Source organism: Leptonotus elevatus, chromosome 5 (assembly GCF_054856555.1).
Source record: "Leptonotus elevatus isolate MCC_2025b chromosome 5, RoL_Lele_1.0, whole genome shotgun sequence".
Classification (NCBI taxonomy): Eukaryota; Metazoa; Chordata; class Actinopteri; order Syngnathiformes; family Syngnathidae; genus Leptonotus; species Leptonotus elevatus.
The window spans coordinates 1,514,825-1,538,289 of NC_141243.1; the positions used below are offsets into that span (position 1 = coordinate 1,514,825).

The following is a 23,465-nucleotide window of genomic DNA, read 5'->3' on the forward strand; positions in this document are numbered from 1 at the left end:
TGTAAGCGCAACTAAGCCATGTCTGCCATCTAGTGGTGAATGGTGATATGACAACTCCAAACGACCGTCAAGTATATTCTGAGTTCGGCACACACATTTGCATATTCACAGCTTCTTTTTTTAATATTTAGTTTCCTCGCGGGAATTGAATATTCATCAGTATTTTGGGAAGAATTTTTTTGGGTCAAGCAATTCTTTGAAATTCTTTTGTGAAAACGAATGAGTGAGGTTGCCCACAGGCTGCCAAAAGTTGCCCATCTCTACTTTAATGGACTTAAGCTATTATAAATGCCAACGATTGAAAAACATACTTGTTAAATCATGTCACGATCGAATGCGTGGTTTCAAACGTCTCATGGCGCTTTAATGGAATGAATTTGTGTTCTTTTTGTGACATTCTTAACTGAGGCTGCGGTCCAAAGTTCATTTGAAGCAAAACGTGATCCTCGGGTTCCAATCTCATTTTAACATGACCGATTTGAATGCTTTGTTTTGTTTTGTTTTCTCCTGCCAAGCCTCCGAACTTCCCGCTAATCCTGCACAGCGGAATCTCCTTTGGCCAAACGGGATCATCAACATCGTCGCAATTATGATGCCGAGTTCAAATATGATTGTTTTGACCAAAAGCCGAACGGGGGCCGGGCCGGGCCGGGCCGCATGGCAGGATTTAGCCCCAATGTCCGATCTGTTTGTGTGTACGTGCGTGCGTGTATGCCACCTATTTAACATAAAAGGAAGGAATTCAATTATTATTAATTATTATTTTTTCATGACGTAAAAACACCATTTGTACTCATGATAGAAAGGCATAACAAAGCAAGATGTTTACATATTTTAATATTTATATATTATGGAAGAAGACTAAAATGATTTTTTTAACTACTTTTTTTTTTTAACAGAATTTTAAAATATTTAGCATGAAAAGAAATTATACATCTATTTTTACTTAAGAAAATAATTAAATAAAAAGTAATTTTTAAAACAATTTTGATGTTAAAAAAAATTAAGATTTTTTTCAATTTTGAAAAAAAAATCACAGATTTTATGAAACAAATTGACATAAAAACTCATTTTGTCACGTTCGTGCAAAATATGACTTCAACGACCCCAAAGTGCAAAAACCGTGTTGGGCAACATTAAAAAGTCGACTTCACGATGACTCGTTTAAAGACGTCCAAAAAGTGTCGAGCGTCGCTTGTCAAGATTGATCGGCGACATTGGGCCAAATGAAAACGATTACTGAATGCCTTAAAGAGGCGCGGGCTCGTTAAAAGGCCCCACTCAATTAAAAATGACCAGCAGACGCAGCAATTATTAAAGACATGATCTATAAAAGCGGATAAAGGAGTGATTATTAAAGACATAACACGTAGAAAACGAAAAGTACGGGGTCGGAAACGCAGACACTTCTGCTATCTTGCTAATCTGTCACTACAATGCTATGACGCAACGGCACTAAGTTACATTGCTAAGCTACGTTGCTAAGCTACATCACGAAGCTTCAACCCGACGAAGCTAAGCTACGTCACGACGACACGAAGCTAGGTCGCTGACGCTCGGTAATGTCGCTACCTCGCTAAGCTACGCTGCTAAATGACATCATTGAGTTGTGTCATTACGGTATTTGGCTAAGCTACGTCGCTAAACTAACATCACTAAATTACGTTAAATACGTTGATAAGATATGTGGCAACATCATCGAGCGATGTTGCTAATCGACATCATTAATAATCTGCAACACTGAACTACGTTGCTACGTTGCTAATGTGATTAAAAACAAGAGGAAAAAAAACAAACTTAATCCTCTTTGTTTGTTTATCACTTTTACAATGCCAGTCAAAAAGAGGTAAATATAAAGATTTTTTTTTTTTAATGACATTTTCAATTGTTTGAGGAATTCGTTTGTTCTTGGGTCAAATTGTTGGCATCAACAAAAAATGTATTAAGAGTCCATTTGAGCATTCTTAATGTTAATCTGTATATTGATGCATGGACAGATGAAAAAAATCAAAATTGACAGTTAATATTTGTATTTTTTTCAAGCAGCCCGTTTTGTTTACATTTCACACAAAGTCAAACATAATAATTCGAATCATTTCTAAGCTTTAAAATTTCGCATCTTTTCATCCACAAACACGTTTTGCTGCCTTTGCTTCCAAGGTGACAAACATGTTGATGTCCAATTTTTATAACTAGTCGGCATGCTAGCGTGCGGTGCTAATGGCTAGCGGTCAGATTAACCAGTTGAAGGCGAACACTTTCGCCTGTCGCCATTGGAGGCTCGATTTTGACGAACCAATCGGAGGCCGGCGTGGCTCGCCACCTTTCACCCCCGCGTTGCCCTTCACTGAGGATCAAGCGTCGCTAATCCGTTGGATTTTTTTCTTTTTGTTTTTTCATCCGTCAAAAACAGATTGGGTCCATCAGCAAATTGCGTCGGCATACGGAAACAATTCCGCGATATTGTTTTTACGCCTCTCGCGTATGATTGGTGTGTTTTTTTGTGGGTCTCTGGACGATAGACACGAGTACCAGATTTCTACAATATGTGAATCGGTTTGTCTTCAACATGGCCACTTTGAACCAAAATGGCAGCCATCCTGTGTCTTTAAAGGCTTGAGACTTTTTTTTTGTGGATGATCTCGTGGTATCCGGCAAAATTCATCAGGGGTTGAATTTTCAAACAAAAAGGCTTGGTGGTTCAAATGTTTAACCGCAGCCATGCGACGTCCACATTTCTTTCTTGCGTTTCATTGGCCAGCGACAAGCAGCTAAAAATAGTCTTGTTTGTATTTCAGTTCTGCTCACAATCAGTTTCCCCCCGCCGCCCGTCGAGGCGGCAGCGTGCTCACATTAGCGCCATTTCCAAACATCTGCTGACCGAGTCAGAAGCGATCTGCTGCCTCTCGCGCCATCTCGACGTGACATCATCATCATCATCCTCATCCTCATCCTCATCAACAACACCTCCGGACACGCTCCCCCCCTCCGCCTTCATGAAAGCGCCACGCGGAGCCCGCTTCCGGCAAGGTGACTGCAGACCCCCCCCCCCCCCCCCGCCTCCTGCCGGCGTTCCCTGCCGTGCGATTGGCTCTCAGGCCCGTCCGTCAGCTGCCTGCTCGCTTCAGCTCGGGTTCAGACGAGCGCAAACGAGGCCCACCGGGAGCTGAAGGACAGGCCACGGCATGTTGTAGCTTTAGCTTTAGCTTTAGCTTTAGCATTAGCGTTCGTGCCCCCGCCACAGCAGCTGAGCTCACTGAGCGCTACAAACGCATGGACTGAATAGCGCTGTTAGCATGTAGCTATGAAGGATAGCACGAAGGATGGTAAAAAGAATTTTGTTAGCTCGGAAACCAAAATACTTTCAACTTTCTACCACTAAAGCGAGGTTTATTTACTCTCTGTGGTCACTGACAAGTTTGGACAACTAAGCTAGCTTGTGCTTGCGTTGGAATTCATGAAGTATCCGTCGATCTTTCGATTGACACCTTTATCATCCAGCTGTCCATTGTCCAGCTAAGCTAGCAAGGCTAGCTCCAGTTGCCTATTATCTGCAAAAGAAGTCATAAAGTCTTTACGGTATGCTACTAGCGCAAGTTCTGCTTACTATTTGTGGAGAAAACTGTGCTCGTATTAGCTGTAAAAAAAAAAAAGAGGATTTTAACGTGAGCTAGCTAAGCTAGGCTAGCTATGTATCCGTGTTGAATTCATCTATCTAAAGCTAAGTGATACACTCTTAGCTTGTTTACGCAATGCTAACATGATGCAGGTAATAAGCAACTTCAGCTAGCCAGGCTAGCTTAGCTGGACGATAAAAAAAAGAATGATAAACAGATGGCCGATCGGTGTCATTATTTTCCCTACTCTTAAGGCGCTGGAAGGCACCGCGGCCCTCTGCCTTGGCGGAGGTCCGCCAAGTTTGGTTTTTCCCGCCGGCACCTGTGCAAACGAGGGCAACCCGGCGAGCCAGACGGCTGGGGCAGGCGGGAGGAAGCGGAGCGGCGCGGCGCGCTGTCAAAACACAACCTTGTGGCACCGGCTCAGCGGCGGATTTAGCGGCTAGCTGTTAGCTGCCGCGCCGCCTGCGTCGCCGTGAAAATAGACGGCGGCAAAGACCCCGGCGTGCCACCGCCGCCGCCCTCGCGTGCTGCTCGGCTTCCAGGCGGGTAAACACCGGCGCGCTCCTGCCAAACTTTGAGCACCTCCAGACAAAAACTATGAACTGGTCGCCAGTCAAAAGTCATTTGAAACCCAAAATAAAACATAACATGAAACGCTTCGATTGGGAATAAGAGGACTTTAAATTTGAAAAGCTGAAACTGCAGTTTGAAAGCCCACAGTTGGATTTGCAAGCAGGTTTGTGCGTTTCAAGAGAAACGCACAAACGCACAAACGCACACGCACACAGTGAGCAAACACGGACAAAGCAGAAGGTGCGCGAGTGCATATTTTTTTCTAAACGCGAGACCTGATTTTTGAGGCGATGAAGACCTTGGAGGGATCGAATGTGCATATGTGTGTGTGTGTGTGTGTGTGTGTGTGTGTGTGTGTGTGTGTGTGTGTGTGTGCGTGTGCGCCACGCCTCCGGTGACTGGACAGAGGGAGAGGTTGCACATTGTCCACTCCGTCCAAACACACACACACACACACACACAGACAGACACACACACACACACACAGACACACACACACACACACACACACACACACACACACACACACACACACACACACACACACACACAGCAGTGTATAATGGCGCTCCCTGTCGGGCCGCATAAATCTGCGAGGGCCCAATTAAAGATCCCCTTTAGCGTGTTCACCACCAGCACATGCGTGTAAATATGGACACGAAACAACAAAACACACACTCACATGTCTTTGTATCATTGTGGGGCCGTCTCATTGACATGATGCATTTCCTAGCCCCGCCCCCTTCCCCTAACCCCAACCATGAAAAATTAATTGCCTACCCCAATTCAAACCTAAACGCTAAAACCAAGTCTTGACCCTCAAAAAGAGGTCTGAACTTTTGGGGACCACCAAAATGTCCCCACAATTTCAAGTCGGTCCCCACAATGGTAGTTAAACCTGGGGGGAAAAAACGCGCGTATGGGCCCCACAATGTAGCAAAGACATGACTTATTTGTATGTACTGTGGTAACGAATTCACAACTTATTTTTGACAGTTGACAAAATGTCCGCCATGAAAACTGTTGAATGTGGAAAAAGCAAAGCAAATGTGCTTTGGGTTCAATCATTTCTTATTTTGGCAACATTTCACATACATGAGTGTAAATTGATGGGAATGAAGTCATCTTTTTTTTTTTGCTTTCATTAACAAACTCAGGCTTGATCTTTTGTAAATTAAATATTGTAAGAGAAAAAAAAGCAATGACGACTATTTCTGCGTGTAAAATATTTGTATAATCTTATTGGCCATGTATTTTTCTAACCCCCTCGTGTTTTTGTTTTTGTTTGAAAGGTTCTTGTCCGATGTACCTGATTTTTGATTGTAAATTGAAATGATTGAAAATGATTTTAAAAAATCGCCAAAGAAATCATTCTAAATAATAATTAATAATAATATATAAATAAATAATGCATAAAAACTATTAACTACAAGACGTTGTATTTTTTTGGAAACCAAACAAAACTGATAAAAAATATATAATATATATAATATATTACAATATTATATATATAATAGCTATCTGCAATTGTGTGAATGCAAAATGGCTGCCTTGCCTCACAGATCCCTCTGGTGTATCGCAGCAATATGACGAGGCACTCTACTGTAGGATTAATGTTAATTGAGGGACTAAGATGGACCGCATTAAAAAAACAAAAAACTCTGAAAACCTTAAGACGCATTTGCATTCGTTTTCATGGAAAAGCACATTAAGGAATAGCAGAAAAAAGGGAACGAGCAAGTTGGGAAAACATGTTGCAAATCATGAAACCTCATTTGGGTAAAGACATTTTGGCATTCAAAGTTTGGAAAATATGTTTTTGTGATTTTTATTCTCCTCACTTTTTTTTTCTTGCTTCAGAAATTCACGCCTTCCGGGTTCAAGTGTTCTTTTTATTCATTTATCTTTCAACTACAATTAACACTTTGTCATTTTCACATCATTTATCTTTCAATTTACGTCAAAAGCATTCAACTTAGCATTCCCACGCAATTTTGGCAGAAATTGCACTTAGTCTCATCTTAAAATGTTATTTTCTTCTTGGGAAAAAAAATTACAACTGTCAATAGTGATTTTTATCACTTTAAGGAGAATTTGAACAAATGGCATTGATCATATACAAAAATTTTTGAATTTGGACTACCGTAGAAAAATTCCAGGAATAAACTACCATTTAAAAAAAAAATGGTAAAAATGAGTCTTTTGAATATAAACTGTAAAAAAGATGTCATATTTCATACAAATGTTTAAATAAAAATATTTTGTTGTTACCAAAAAGGCCTATTTTGTAACTCATTTGTAACTTTTATAGACAATGGACAAAATGTCAGCCGTAGAAGCCGACGCCGGTCGGGGGCGTCTCGACGAGCGGCGAACAAAGGAATAATAATTAGACGGGTATGTCGGCGTTGACGGCACTTGTACTTATTTTTGGTGTCATGCGCCAAGGCGGTCGGGCGAGGGGGCGGTCGGGCGAGGGGGCGGTCGGCCAGCCGCCACCGGTCATTGTCCATAGCGCTCGCCGTCAAAGGGGCGGCGGCCTTGTCAGCTTTTCCACTCCAATCTCCACGCGGCCCTTTCGCAAAGTGACTGCGTCGTTTCGGCCTTTTTTCTTCACATGGCCAAGAAGAAACAAGCGAAACCCCCCAACCGCCAACACACAAGCAAGCACAAGCGCGCCCCCCCCCCCCCCCCCCCCTCGGCCCGCCCCCGCCCCGTCATTTGGGATCGCTAAGCAAAAATAGGCTACATCATTTCTGGAAATGAACAATACTTATCCGTCCGTCGCATCCGTTGCTTTGAGTTTGCGTTTGGGGTGCGGACGCGCTCGACGACAAGGCGTGGCCCCCTTTTTTGCTTGCTTTTTTTTTTTTTTTTTCTTGATTTGCTTGGTTCTGTTGTCCGTCATGAAGGTCGTGGGACGCGGATAAAGTAAATGGAGCCCACTGGAAATTTCACTCGGAAAAATGAACTTTCTAACGCTTTCTTCGCATTTAAAGAAAAGTTCCATTTTGAACTGAAAAAGACGTTTATGTTTTCAAACGTAAACAAAAATCCAGGGGTTCCAAGGTCATAACTCAAACTGTAATGTAAAAAAAAAATTTTTTTTAAACATTCAAAATTTTGTAATCAAAAATACTTTGAACGTCAAAAAATATTTTGTAAATTTTTTATTTTTTTATTAAAAAAAAAAATATATATATATATATATATATATATATATATTGTAAATAATTGAAAAACTAAAATTGGTCGTAAAAAGGTAAATTAAGTAATATATATTATGTATACATAGAATATACACTGTATGTACATGCATGTATACTGTTCATACATAATACATATATGCATTTATACATATATATATATATATATATATAGACATACACACACATGTATACGTATGTGTAGATATAGCCAATATAAGATATATTTTTCCCCCTATCACACGTCCCCATTTTTCAGCGAGGACTCACTTCACGGGCGTCAAATTATTTTAATGAACATTTCTGTTCTTTGTTGTCCATTAAAAAAACAAACCACAAGTTCATGCCTTGCCGAGCACCGGCACGTGTCAAGAGAATTCAAGGCATCAATCCTTCAAAACAAAATCTCAAGCATCCATCAGTCCGTCCGTCCGTCCGTCCGTCCGTCCGTCGCCCTCCCTGGTCGCTCGTCCCCTCCGCCCAGTCAGGTCGGCCGGGCGGGCCCCCCGGCCCAAATATGCTCTATTAATTTCCTGACGACAAACGTCTCGTCCTCAAATACATTCCAACGTTTTTGTTGTCGTTCTAACAAGTGCGCTCTGAATAAAAAAAATCACACTTGTTTAAAACAATTTCATTTTTTTTCTAGAATTTGCATAATTATGATACAATTATTATATATAATATCATATATTATACAAGTAATTTTTATTAGTTTCTTTCATAATTTGAATTATAAAAAATTGAAAATAACTAAACATAAATAATTTATGCTACAATATTTTTGTTCTTTATATAGCATATAATAAAATTACATAAAAAATATTTGAAAAAAATACTAATAAGTATTTACTCTTTGAATCAAAACTATTCATACAAATGTCAAGTTTTGTACCCAAATCTTTTTTGTCAAAAACTATCATGAAGTCATCTAATTTTAAAAAATGTGGGACTTGGATGGAAGGAAAGAAATTTAAGAAATAATCTGTTATTTATGTATTTTATGAAAAAAATAAAGTCAAAGTAATTAAATAAACAAATATATTTATTTCCAAAACATTTTTGTAATATAAAAATATGACAAAACTCCATAAAAAAAGAAAAGAAAAGTAAACCACTGATTACAATGTCGTGAAATAACAGCGCATGCTCTTTTGATTGGCAAGTAAATGACGCGGAAGTTGACTTCAAATGTGCCAAAGCGAATACAAAAAACATTCAATAGTTCATCTTTGGTGGCAAAAATATTTCAAGGCTGAAATCTGTACAAAGTGCATTTCGAACGTTCTTTGAAATCAACTGAAACGATTTTTGGACAATAGAAAGACAAATAATTAGCCGGGTATGGCCGCAGCCCCGGCGCCGCAGCGGGGCGGGGGCTACGCTCTATTAATTCCCTGACGCCGGGCGGGCAGGCGGGAAGGTGTCTCGGGAAGGGCAAAGTCTCGCCGGGGTCCGAAAACCTCGGGGGCGTCCGTCCTGTCGTCCACCCGTCATGCGTGAAAAGAAGAAGAAAAAAAAAAAAACAGACGCCAGCGAGTTGACGAGACGTCGCCGAGAGGAAGACGAGCGGGATAGTCGGGAGGCCCCGCCCCCTCGGGAGGCCCCGCCCCATGACCTCCCCGCCCCGAGAGATTGTTCTGGCAAACTCCTTCTTTGTTTATCCTTCAATATGCTCGCCGATGCATTCGGTGTCCCGGAATGATTGTGGCATCATAATAATAATAATAAAAATACTATAAAAGTGGTGCAGAATGTAAAAGTAAACATAAATATTGGGAAAAAAAGTGTGAAATTCTTCTCTGGTTCATGGCGCGGAGCATCTCGTCGTTGTCATTGTCGTCCTCTAGCGCCGAGCGCGGCTGAAATTTACGCAGCGACCCTGAAGGCAACACAAACAAAATACATTTAGTTGACAAGATTAGAAAAAAAAAAACCATGTTCATTATATAGGACAGACTAAATTATTTCAATATTACTACCATTAAATGAGAATTTGAAAAAAGGTATAGTCAAATTATTAATTTATTAATTATTAATCATTGTAAATGATTAAAAAAAACAAGCACAATATTGTGCCTTTATTTTAAAAACGGTTATAAAAACATAGAAATAGTCGATATGATAAATGCACAATTTTATGAACAAATATCATTTTTAAAATATATGATTGAAAAACTGGATTACTCAATCACGTCTTCATTTAGTCCATGTAATACCATTTTATACATTTATTATTATTATTATTATATACAAATGATACATCATTATCAAAATGGCTATAGTACAAATAGTATGTTATAAATTGTCTATAATACATTTAAACCAATCTATAGTACAACTTCAAATAAAGATAATTTCTTATGTAAAAAAAAAAAAAAAGGCAATCAAAAGATGTCTACAATACATTTTAACAAATGAAGCCAATCTGATATAGAAATCACTAGATATAAATAAATAAATCATCTTAATTCATTTAAAATACTTGATCCACAAACACCAAATTAAATCGTTTATGCATAATCATTTTGTTGTTTGCATAATAAAACTCCCTTTTAACTCAAAAGACAACAGAAATATTAACTAAAAAAAATGCCCATAATCCATCCGAACAATATTTGATCAAAAGCATAAACGTCTTCATGTTAGCGTGTGAATGTGTGTGCGTGCGCGCTCGCCAACAGTTGTCCAGCCGACACCAAGAGGGAGCTCTCACACTGCCAATCCCTCAACAGCATGTACGCACGCACGCACACGCACGCACGCACGCACGCACGCACGCACGCACGCACACAGAAACTGCAAGCTTTGAAAGCAGAAAACGGACGGCATCGTGTCGTGTAGCGGTTCACATAGCAGACATTTTGTGTGGCTCATGTGGAATCCGTTCCCGTGGTGGCAAATGTCACAAAGTACAATTACTTTGTGACATTTGCTCATCTAAATGAACGTGTGTTGCTTTATTTGTACGCGTCGTCTCAACGCAGTTCAGTCATCTTCACCTTCCTCCATCGCGCGGTTCTCGCTTTTTTTGTACATTTCTTACGACAACTAATAATTTGTTCCACTTCCTGTTTATCGGGGCAGTAATTCCCCTTTGGAACACTAGAGGGCAGGTCACTATTTAGTTTGACACAATGTGAATTTGAAAGAAGAAGAGTGAAAAGTATTTCAGCTCATCCTCGTTTTTTGCTGAAGACTTTTGAATGCGAAATCCTCTTCAGTCCTGCTTTTTCTGCCTACAGATGACGACGGCTGTAAATTGAGTAACGTCACCCTCTGCTGCTGGCTGGAATGGACGTCATTACAGCTCTTGCGTTTGCATGGAGAAAGTCACGTGACCAAAACCAGAAACCGGGTTCGAGGATTGAATGCGTTCGCCGCGATCACTCGCAAAAGAAAACGGCCGACGACCGAATGGCCGGAAGGCAAAACGGGGCAGAAATTCGATCGTCAATCCGTACTTTTGTCACAATTATGGGACGGGAATTGTGGATGCGAGTCCAAGTTTGACTGCTCTTGGTCTTGGTTTTTGTAAAATAAGTTTCCCCCAAAATATGACTTGTTTCTTTTCTTTCTTCATGATGCGTTTCTTGAAACTCATTTTCAGCAGCAAAAAGTTCATATTTCGTCCACAATGAATTTGGTAACTTCCTTATTTTTCATGTACAATTAATACCTTTAAAAGCAAATGTTTCCCTTTGCTGTCGACGGAAGATGACATCACGTGCTGAGGAAGTAGGGAACGACCAATCGTGGCTCAGTTTGATGACCAAACCCAGAAAACAGGCGAGTTGTCAAATTCATTCTGGGCAAAATATTAACTTGAGTTTTTACTGCTGAAAACGGCTCCATGAGTCAAGCATCCCCTTTAACTGCTGCAAATTATAGTCCCCAACAATATATTAAATATACAATTTAAATAAACGGGGGTTCACAGTAGCCTCGAGCAAAATAGGACAATTTAGCCTTGGCGGAGGCTTTGGCCGCGTTCTGGAATCTTCCACAGCTGGCTCACTATTTGGCAGGCGGCAGGTCAATGGCGCAAATGTCGGGACGAACTGGTGGCGCTTTGGCATGGCTCAACGAACGGCACGCTCGAACCTCGGACCCACTCGGCAGAGAAGCAAACGTTCAAAAGGCGTCAGCCGCAGCAGAGACGGACGACGAGTCGGGACGGGCGGGAGGTGGACGGCTGAGGGGACGTGAGGAGTCCGGGACCGCCCCGGTTACTTCATTTGTTCATTCAATACTTTAAACATGAAAACAATAATAATAATAATAATCATAAATGGCTGCGCTGGTGATGGGAATATGATGGATTAGTTCATGAATCAAGTGTGTGTCTCCAATAAACACAAGTGACTGCTAATTGAAAAAAAAACTTTTTTTTGGTTTATGTTTATACGAAAACACAAAGTGTGGACGAAAAGGAGCAGAGAAAGGAATAAATCTTATTATTTAGGAAAATATTGACTTTTCAAATGTCACTTTTAGTGTCTCGATTGAAATACATTCACCAAAGAATTTTTAAACTATGACCTTAATAGGGGAAAAAAAAAGACTAAATAAATACAGTACTGTCAATATATATATCAAATATATAAAATAAATTATAAAGTCCTTAATTCAAAATTAGATTTTTAAAATTTAAATGAATTATAATAGGTTGTTTATTACAGATCATGGCAGTGATTAATTCAAAATTAACATAAATAAAAATAGTAATAATTCAAGCAGCCATAACTAATTAATCAAATAACAATTTAAAGACAAAAAACATTTTGTATATATATATATATATATATAAACCCAATAATAATACTAATAAGGCTGTGCAATGAATCGAAATTCAATTACAATGATTAAACTCCACAATTACAAAATCAGCATAATTGCAACAAAAAAAAAGATTATTAATAATTTGAACTTGTTTAAATGTGTACATTTGCACCTTTCAATTATTACCAAAATAATCCTGATTATTATTTTTTGCATAATCGAGCAGCCCTAACTATAAACAATAGATAAAATATCTCATTTATTACGACATATTATTTGGATATTCCAGACACATTTTTAATGACGAGCAAAAATAAGCACGTCACTGTGACAAAAGAAACATTTGCTTGAAATTCTTTGTCGAGTTAACTTTGTTACTTTCCTCCTTTCGTACAAATCCCGCCTGCTCTGCAAATCAAAGAAAAAGTACAAATGTAAATTAGCCGGCCATGTGTTGCTTGCCGCACTGACAGCTTGATGGCGACTTCGACGCCATCCAAACGGTTTTTTTCCGCTTCTTATTGGCTCGTCAAGTGAACCGATGGACGCTTCACTCGCAAAACAAAGCGTGACGGAATCGTCGAGGAACAATCGTCCGTCTGCGGCGTGGAAAAATAATCGAGGTGTAATCCAGTGGCAAGATGTTTATTTTGCAGCGATAAGCTGCCGGCTTTACCAAGTACCACAGATACTTTTCAGTTTCGCTAATCTGGGATTTAACAAGTCCGACTGCAACGCGCCGTCTGACTAAACGTGATTTTCATTTTTGCAAACATTCTTTCTGTGGCCAACGTGTTCACGACCAGCTCTGATACCAAAATGGACCTAAGAAGTTGACCATTTCGGTTCCAAGCGGACATTTCAGGCAGAACCCCCCCCCCCCCTCCTTTGTTATTGTTTTTGGCAACATGAAATTTGGCAGGTTTGGTAGAGTAGACCCACAAAAAAAGTCTCGTGAAGCCATGCAGGAAAAAGTCACAGGAAGTCAACCATTTTGGTTCCAAACTGACATTTTAGAGTCAACGATCATTTCTAGTGGTCCCTCCAAGGTTGTTTTGTAGAGTTTGAAAATTCAGCAACATCCGTTTCATTTCCCATGAAACCTGGTAGGCATGTCGACATTTAAGAAGTCATACAGGAAAAAAAAACGCAGGAAGGTGGCCATTTTGGCAATTTTCTATTTTTCAGTGGTACTTAAAAAATATATATATTCCTTCTACAGTGTTTGTGAAAATTTAGTTCCCAAAGTTGACAACATGAAATTTGATAAACATGTCTAACATAATTATCATCACAAAAAAAAGTCTCTTGCTGCCATTTTTAGGGTAATTTTGGTCCTACAGGGACAAACTACTCTTGAGGGGGAGCTGCTCGAAATTTGGTCGAGATGTCAAGAGTAGACCCACAAAAAAAGTCTCGTGAAGCCATGCAGGAAAAAGTCACAGGAAGTCAACCATTTTGGTTCCAAACTGACGTTTTAGAGTCAACGATCATTTCTAGTGGTCCCTCCAAGATTGTTTTGTAGAGAGTTTGAAAATTCAGCAACGTTTAATTTCCCATGAAACCTGGTAGGCATGTCGACATTTAAGAAGTCATACAAGAAAAAAATGCAGGAAGTCCGCCATTTTGGCAATTTTCTATTTTTCAGTGGTACTTAAAAAAAAAAAAAAAGAAGAATTCCTTCTACAGTGTTTGTGAAAATTTAGTTCCCAAAGTTAACAACATGAAATTTGATAAACATGTCTGCCATAATTATCGTCACAAAAAAAGTCTCTTGCTGCCATTTTTAGGGTCATTTTGGTCCTACAGGGACAAACTACTCTTGAGGGGGAGCTGCTCGAAATTTGGTCGAGATGTCAAGAGTAGACCCACAAAAAAAGTTTCAATAATCCACGTCTGAAGGGACACAGGAAGGCGGCCATTTTGGTTTAAAGTGACCAATTGGGGGGGGTTTTGGTCAAGTCGATTTTGGAGGTAGAAACACCGCAGCTGCAAAGGACAGCGTGTGTGAGCAATCCTCCCTCGTCCACAAGACTGCTGGCCATCTTGACGCTAGCCCCTTGTCGTACACGCGCACACACGAACGAACATGCTGCTGCCCACACAGCGCTGCCATCTGGCCTGCTGGGAAATGGCAGCCACCTGAGACTCGGCCAAACGCGCCATCATCGGCGAACGCTCGGACATTTCTTCTTTTTAAAAAACGGTTGTTGCTGCACGTAACTGTTGCGTAAAATAGCGGGAATGGAAAGAATGCTAATGTGCTAATAGAAAAACACGCTAAAGGATTTGAAATCATGCAGACAGGTAAAAGTTAACGAGAAGTTATCAAAGGCTATCATGTTAATAGTTGATAACAACCTGAATATAGATTTTTGTTTTAAAGTGCTGATGCAGCATAAAAAGGTTTTCACGCGCAACCCCCGTAGTCGCATTTCTAATGAGAACTGCTAAAATGCTAAAACGCTCCATGTTCACGGCGGGACCTTGTGTCAGTCATTTTTTGAGTTAGCGTCATGCTAAGCAGATGCAACCACAAACAGATAGCGCTGATGCAGGCAACCCGAGTTAGCGCCACAATTTACGGGAGGGTATTAAACCGTCGGCCTGTGATGCAGTGCGCGAGTATCAAACACTCAGAACGGGGGAAGCTGACGGAGCGGAATGTCGCCGTCGGAGCTGTAGTCAGCTGACCCGGGATCAGCGGCGACAGCTTGCGCTAAAAAGTTAGCAAACGGCAGCAGCATATGCAGAGCAGTCTGGAAAAAGCATCTTTGAACTTCAGCGTCTGCACCAATCAATCGCTGGTGGTGGACTCGGGTTTTTTTTTAACCGCAAGAGAAGAAGGAAAAAGTCAGCCATTTTGGTTTGAAGGGTTCTTTTAGACCTCAATGGCGCAAAATTTTGAAAATGTCGCCCCCTTAGCCAGTTAATTTCTTAGCAACATGAAATGTAGTTAATCATGAGCAGACAAAAAAAAAAAAAAGAAGTCTCAAGCAGCCATGCTCAAAAGATACAGGAAGTCTGCCATCTTGGCTCAAAGTGGCCATTTTAGGATCATTTTGTTAAACTGTCATTCAGAAGATAGAGAAAATGCAAAGATGCTAGCAATTGTTATGCTAACATACCACACACACAGCAACCTGCATGCACATCGATGGAGTTTAGATTGGATAGCATTTTTCATAAAAAATTGCTAACATGCTATGAGTTGATATGCTGATCTCCGATTGGCCAATTTGGATTTCAGGGTGTGGCAAATGTGGTCACCTTACGTTGGCCTGCCCGAATCAGCGTCGTCCCACGAAACTCGTAGCCACTTGGCGCCATTTTGTAGTGGTTGCAGATGTTCGGTGCCCATCTGCTTCCCTCGAGTTCAAGCTTCCCCCTCTCTCTCCTTTTTTTTTTTTTAAATTGTATTTTTGTGTGTGCGAATAAGTGCACATCATTGGCAGCTAAGCACTCTGGGCACCGTCCCTGCGCTTGTTCCAGAGAAATGCACATAGTTTTGGCGCGGGCGGCGGAGCCCTCGCAGACGGCGCGGGGACGGCACAGATGGCGCTAATGGACGAGCGGGATCCAACCGAGGGGACCCGGGCGGAGCCGCGCCGCCGCGCCGTTCCAAATCGTTGCGCGGTGTGAACGCCGCGCAGGGCCAACGCGGACGCTCCCGCTTCGATAGCCGCAGAGACGCGCATCAAGAATTTAAGAGCATGAAATAATCATATGCGGCGTCGAGTCGGGCTAAGGCAGACGAGAAAAGATTGTTGTATTTCGGGCAAGTAGCTTAGCAGCTAATTGGCAAGCAGACGTATGCTAGCGCTACATGCGCAGGAGGCTAGCTAGCCTGTTTAAAATAAAAATAAAAATAAATTGTTTAGTAGTGCTAATGATAAGAAATCCAAGTCCTAATATTGCAAAAAAGTCACAATGAGAAAAAAATATCCTAATTTTAGGGAAATTTAAATATTGCAAGAATTTTTTTTTTATGACACTTAAGTTGAAATATGAAGAATGAGAATCAATACAACAAATGACATATGATATCACTTTAGATGATCACCTGTGCAGTTAAAAAAATAATAATAATAATAAATAAATAAAATGATCGCTTGTACCTTGGCATCAATTTGAATTTGAATTATTTTCACATGTACTTCCCCTTTTTCCCCACTTGTAATAAAGAGAAGTATATTCAAATGCGTTCCCCAGCAGCCCAAAGAAATGAAGCCAGAGGTCACGCAGCTGCTCAGCGTCGCCAAAGCTGCGCCGTCCGCAAAACGCAACAACTCCAAACAACAACAACAGCAACAACAACAACAACAAAACACAAACGGCGACGGGCGGACATTTTTGTTAATTCCCCCCCGTGGGTGCCAGGGCGTATCAGCGTCGAGGGTGGGGGGGGGGCCACCGGGCTCATGTGTACTTTTAAATTATGCGTGGGCATCACAAAGCGGCCCCGCCGGAGATGTCACAAGCGCTTGCGAAGTGCAGCAACAAAACATAAGCTCGCATGTCTGCAGGCGCCATAAAAGACTCGTCGTGACGGCGCGCTAATAAAAACGCGCAATTCAGCATTCGGAGACTTTTTACAAGCGATTGCAGCTCCTTCAACACTGCCGAATGTTCCCGTACGCCGCTAATAGCAGCAGGAACGTGCTACACAATATAAAAAGACGATTAAAAACACGTTCGAAAGAAGACGGCTGTTTAGTGGAAGGGTGTGACGTTAATGTGCTAGTTTTGAAAAAAGTCACGATAAACTGCAAACGTGCGACTCACACTGACGACTTTTGTACAATAAAAATAACGGAGTACAAAACGTTCTGCGACTTTGATTTAATTGTGCTGGAATGGCAACATCGATCATGAATAACTTCAGAAAACATTCTTCTGGTATCACGGATAAGTGATCTTATGATTCGGTATTCACTTTTGGGGGAGAAAATTGTGTAAAATAAACTATTAAATGAATCCGTGCGTAATTGTAGATCCCGGCACACATTTCATTAACATTTTCAAAAAATATGTTTCTGTCTTAAAGGATCTTTGTGCAGTTTGTCTTTTTTTTTTTTTTCGTTTTTTACTCATGACTGCCACCTGTGGAAAAAAAGCATAACTGCAGCATCAATGTCAGCCTCGTTCATGGTGCGCGTGCGAGTACGTGCGCGATCTTAAAGCCACAGTTGACAAACGACGACATGACTTCAAATGAGGTAAGAAAAATTCCGCCCGTCCCCAAAGAAACTGTGGAGTGTGCGGGTTCGCGGGTTCCTTGGATTAAGGCTCATATCAGGCCAGTCCCCCATCCTTCATTTTTAGGATGCGCAAAACTGTTTTACCAACATTATCTAACTACTGTGTATTTTTATAAAGAACATTATTACCGTGGAATACTTTTCTTCTTGAAAAACTTATTATCGTATTAAATCTCCTCAGACAAGCACGTTTCATCCCCAAAAGTTACTCGTGTAAATATATTGCCGCCATTTGCGTCGTCGTCTCGGCGTGGATGTTAGCAACCGAGACACACAATTAGCCGAGTGGCGTCAATTAGCTGATGAAAAGATTGGCGGAAAATGAGTCGTGGTGAAGGGAAAAAAAAAGTAACACGCAAAAGCGTTAATAGTTCATTGTTGTCTCATCGCACACACACACACACAAAGGACGAGGATGAGGAATGTGCGCCAGCTCATCATCGTGCAAGTTCAACTTCTGATTGGCATGAAGCAATAAAACAGCAACACGTGCTGAGAATGCAAAATTATTACAAAACTACGTTTTTAATAATTGGGGGAAAAAACATTTAATTAGTTTAAAAAAATGCATCCATCCATTTTCTGTACCGCTTGTCCTCACAAGGGTCGCGGGGGTTGCTGGAGCCTATCCCAGCTGGCTTCGGGCAGTAGGCGGGGTACACCCTGTACTGGTTGCCAGCCAATCGCAGGGCATTTTTTATTAAGTTTTATTAATAATTTATTTATTATTATTTATTTTATTAATATTCACAAGTCATTAAAAAATGACTTGTGAATATTAATAAAAGTATAAATATATTTAAAAATGTAATTAAATGAACTTAAGAAAAAAATAATTTTTAAACACTGTTTTTTAAACATTTGAGTTTGTTTTTGTACAAGATGAAATTTAAAATGAGGATGAAGTAGTTTTCTTCAAATATTAAAAATTAAATATGTATTTCTAAACAAAATAATATATAAACGATCAATTCATTGGTAATCATATGCATTTCTAATCTTTGCTGCAGAATTTTTTTCAACTGAAAAACATCCTCACATTCATTTTCAACTCGCGTTTAACTTTTGCGCGGTCATACATCAGCGTCAAATGTGATTTTGCAGCAAAAAAAAAAGAAAAAAAAAAAGAAGAAGAAGATAAGTTGCCGCTTTAAATCTGCGCCATGGAGAAAAGTTGTTGTTATTTACGAGGTTGTAAAGCAACGCTGGCGAGCGCGGGCGAGCGAAATGTGAAAAAAGGAGAATATGCTTATTGAGCCGCATGTTAATAATGCGACGCTGGAGACTGAAGACATCGTGTGTGCGTGTTTGTGTTGCTCCAAAATGTAGTTGATTGTAACATTGTAACTTGTAACTATGTACATTTTACAACTACTATATCTTCATTAGTGGTGAATAGGATTATATTTTCTGTATACCGTATGTATTGTGGTTGATGTGGGAAACGAAATATACCAAACATCACTTTCACAAAATATCCAAATTGCAAATATCAAATTAGCGTTTATCAATATCACCCTCGTATATACAGTCGATACTTTTTTTTAAGGATTTATTTTTGGCATTATAGACGTCAATTTCTTGTTTTGGCGTTTCATCTTCGAAACTAGCATCTTTTAGCAGGCGCACACTCGCTAAACCGGCTTGACCGTTTATTTGTGTCAACTATGCACAGATTTTGGAATCCAAATATGTATCGGCTAAAATAAATATCAATACCCCCCCCCCAAGAATGTGTCATTTGATGTCTCTCTTTAACCACACGGTGGCCGACTCGCACGATATCTGTTGGTTGATATGATAGCATATCGCTATGTATTACCACCGTCAATGTTTTCCCGCCAATACGTCGCAACGATCTTTTAATCGGCAACGGAATGTTTAGAAGAATTGCATTTAGCAAGTCAAAAACGTTCTTTACAATAATGTTCTACGCCCCCGAGAGTCTAAACAGTTTTCCGAGTTTGGTCATGTGATGTCGGCAAGCTGAGCCGCAATTGGTCACTACCTGAGCCCTTTGCAACGTTAACGTCATTTCCAGTCGACGGCAAGTGGCAAAATGGCCTCCGCCGAGATGGATAAAAACAAGCTGGATTTTGCCGCTTCGTTCATATTCCTCAAGCGCAAGATGCCTTTTTTGACAATTTTGTCCTCGACTTCCCCCAAAATGTCTTTCGAAGCGGTCAAAGAACAAAAAAGTAGAGCGTGTGAGGGGCAGGTGTGCTATCATTCGTCACTCTGAGGCCAAACATTTATGGGAATGTAAATATCGGACTTTTTGCGCAACAAGAATTTGGGGTTTGTTGACGGAAAAGCTTATTGAAAAAGCTTGCATATGGCCCAGTGTGCATGCGTGTGAGCGTGTGCGTGTGCGTGTCACACCAGGGCTCAGATGCTCGCACCAAAATCAAGTTGTGTGATGATTGTCAACTTTTGTGCTTGGCGGGAAAGGAGGAGGAGGGGGGGGGGGTGATTTAGCAGCTTTAAAGCTCTGGCAACGAACGAAACAGAACTGCTTGTACGCTATTGATTTGACTCACACACGCACACACGCACACACGCACACACACACACACACACACACACACACACTATATAATAGCCTTACAATCCTACACGCACTCACGCACACTTGCCCCCCATCGCGGCGGCTTCATTAGCGACGGTTTGCATCATCCCCGGTGAAAACGTCGCATGTCATCAAAGCGGCCATTCTTCATCACTCGCCGCCACAACAGACAGCGTAACCTTCACCAAAAACCCGCTGCCCGCGCGTCGACGTCTTAATTATGCGACAGGCCGCCCCTGACGCCGCCCGGACGGACGGTCGGCGGGGGGGCCGCCGCGCCAAACACGCCGAGGTGGCATTATTTATTTGGCCTCGGCTTTATATTCAATTTCATTTGGTGGATTATTGCATGTACGGTCGTCATGTTCGTAGCTTGTCCCAAATGTTCAAGTTTGTCTTCAGTTTGCGCAGCACAGAAGAGGATAAGGAAAAAAAAAAAGAAGGTTGGCTGGATTCTGACTTTCTCAGAATTCTGACTTTCCCCCACAATTCATTCTTTACGTCTCAAAGTCAGAATTCTTACTATAAAGTCAAACTTCTGAGATTTAAGTCAGACTTCTGAGATTTAAGTCAGAATTCTGAGATTTAAGTCAGAATTCTGAGATTTAAGTCAGACTTCTGAGATTTAAGTCAGACTTCTGAGATTTAAGTCAGACTTCTGAGATTTAAGTCAGACTTCTGAGATTTAAGTCAGACTTCTGAGATTTAAGTCAGACTTCTGAGATTTAAGTCAGACTTCTGAGATTTAAGTCAGACTTCTGAGATTTAAGTCAGAATTCTGAGATTTAAGTCAGAATTCTGAGATTTAAGTCAGAATTCTGAGATTTAAGTGCGAATCCTGCCAACCCTTTTTTCTCTCTTCACTGGCCCTAAACCTCTTCCGTAGTGCATTTAAGGCCGATAGAATTATGTAGTATTTATTTTGCGTCAATTATCATTTGACAGCTTCTTCCTCAGTTTGTGAAATTAAAAGATTCTCCTCTTTCTTTTGATCGGCTTGCTTTTTATATACTAAGCAATACATGCACGTTCCAGGGTGACACAAGTTGGCAATCCTTGGAGCGAAAATAAATAAATAAATAAATACATCTATTTGCCTGTATGAACTGTGCGGAATGAGAACCTAATTAAAAGGAGTTCGACGGCGAGTCGAGCATCAAAGTCAAAAACAGCAGCGGCGCTCGCCGGCTAACTCGCTAAAGACGGCAAATTGAGGACTGCATCCGTCGCGGTCGACTTGATTTCGCCGCGTCGGCTTTTTTAACGACAAAGCGCAGGAAGGAGAGGTCGCCGTGACGGCGGCGGCGGCGAGAGCGGCTAATTAAAAGTGTATCATCTTTAATTAAGTCCCAGACAAGCTATCAATGGTAAAAGATCACATTGTCATTAAGGTTAATAAGCTGCGTTATTAACTAACTCCACCAGCATCCATCAAAGACAAAAAAAGAAGACAATGGAGAGTTAAAGTTGAAATGCGGCGTTATAGTGGGGGGGGGGGGGTCGTGGGGGGGGGGGGTCACGACAAGCACATCTGGAAGAGCTCCAAGGGCGTTTTAAACGCGCGGCCGCGCCAACTATTGTCACATCTGCATCTTTTTTCCATCATCAATTATGGAAGGCAGTGATTTATTCATAAGAAGAGAAACATCCTTCAAGGCGACATCTGCTCCGGCATCGAGTTTCCACGCCGACCAGGTTGTTTGCTGTAAATAAAAGCGACGGCCAGCGAGCTACGGGACGAGAACGGGACGAGAACGGGACGAGAACGGGACGAGAACGGGACGAGAACGGGACGAGAACGGGACGAGAACGGGACGAGAACGGGACGAGAGCGGGACGAGAACGGAACGCGAGCGGCGTGAGGTGTCGCGCTGACCATCAAATAAACTGAAAAGTTCAACAGGCCGACATGAAACTACAATGGCCGCTTCAAAACAAAATTCCTGCGTCTTTTAAGAAACGTCTTGTTAACCCAAAATTGAATCCAACTTAAACAGGCTTTGGGCGCTAGATTTTTTTTAAATTCTGCAGAATTCCGACTTTGCTTCGAAAACTGCAAACGGCCAATATTAACCCAAAATTCAAACTAAAATGGCAGACTTGCCGTTTCTTGTCAAACATGGGTTCCATGGACTTCTTTGTGTCGACTTGTGATTCACGTCTTCCTTTCATTTCGCTAACTACAATTTGGGGAAACGTTTGGGGGGCGTATTTTAAATGTAATCTTTGTAAGAAAACTGGAAATAGCCAACATCAACCTAAAATTCCAGTCAAAATAACCTTTTCTTTTTTTCTACCAAATTTCCTAATGCTAGCAAACTCGTGATGAGAGCTAAATTTCAAAACTCTCTTTCCCGAGTTTGTCTTTGTAGGACTACTGAAAACGGGCAAAACACCGAAATGGCAGACTGAGCCTTGAGCCTTTTTTTTTGTGTCGACTCAACCAAATTTCATGTTGCGAAGTGAAATGAATTTCGTGGTCTGAATTTTCTAAAATTCTCTGTCATAAGAAAACAGACAAAATGACCATAAAATATTTTTTTGTGGGCCTTCTTGTGATCAGCATGTCTACTACCAAATGTTATGCTGCTGAGTAAAAGTGGCTTTGAAAGCAGAATTGAACCAAAACATGATGGCCAAAATGAGGCCCAGATGACTACTTTCAACAAAAATGGCAGACTTTCTGTGTTTTCAGGCATGGGTTCGAGAGACTTTTTTTTGTAGGTCTGCTCAATTTTCATATTAAATGAAACTGGTTTTGCGGCCTGAATTTACTACTACCATCTTCTCAATATAGCAAATCTCATGTTACTAAGTAGAACAAGATTCAGGGCAGATTATTATTATTATTATTTTTTTTTTTTTTACTGATGGAAGTAACAATATTTATTTTGGCCTTTTGGCCTTCTGCTCCAATAACGAGCGTTTGTCAACAGAAGCTTGTGGAAGGTAATGAAGGCAACGCGTCGACGTCCGCACGCGTATTCATAACGCCGCGTCGGTGGCGTTCAAAACGCTTTTTTTTTGCGTGCACGCGAGGTCCCTTCACTCCGCATTAAGCGGCCGCGGCCACCTTGTTACATTCATGTATACAAAATAAGGACGCGCTCATTGAATATTCACTGTGAACATATTCCCCGCATAACATGACGTCCCCGCTTCCACCCTTTTAAAAATTCAAATCAACGCAGGGGAGCATTAGAATACATTACGGAGAGGATGTGTGACACCCGCCCCCTCCCCCCCCGCCGCCCCCCCGACTTCCTCCTCCTTCTTTATACGTCTGTCAGGAGGTGAACGAGGAGGAAGAGGAGGAGGAAGGCAGAGCGCACGCGAGCGAGTCGGCCCCTGCGACGCTGACGTTAACAATAATGTAATTTAATTAAAGCCAAGATCCCGCCCGCCTCTCCTCCTCGCTTTGATTTTAATAGGCGATGAAGAAAAGAAGCCAAGA

At 41.1% G+C, this 23,465-nt stretch overlaps 1 protein-coding gene across 1 annotated transcript in view; it reads right to left on the minus strand.

Moving 5' to 3' along the window:
- Positions 1–8,426: 8,426 nt before the first annotated feature.
- The window catches only part of antxr2a (ANTXR cell adhesion molecule 2a), a 60,610-nt gene continuing 45,571 nt past the window's right edge, over positions 8,427–23,465 (minus strand). Inside the window, exon 17 of the mRNA XM_086076958.1 lies at positions 8,427–9,281. Within this exon, the coding sequence (XP_085933084.1) occupies positions 9,246–9,281 (36 nt within the window). The 3' untranslated portion in view covers positions 8,427–9,245. The remainder of the gene's footprint in view (positions 9,282–23,465) is intronic.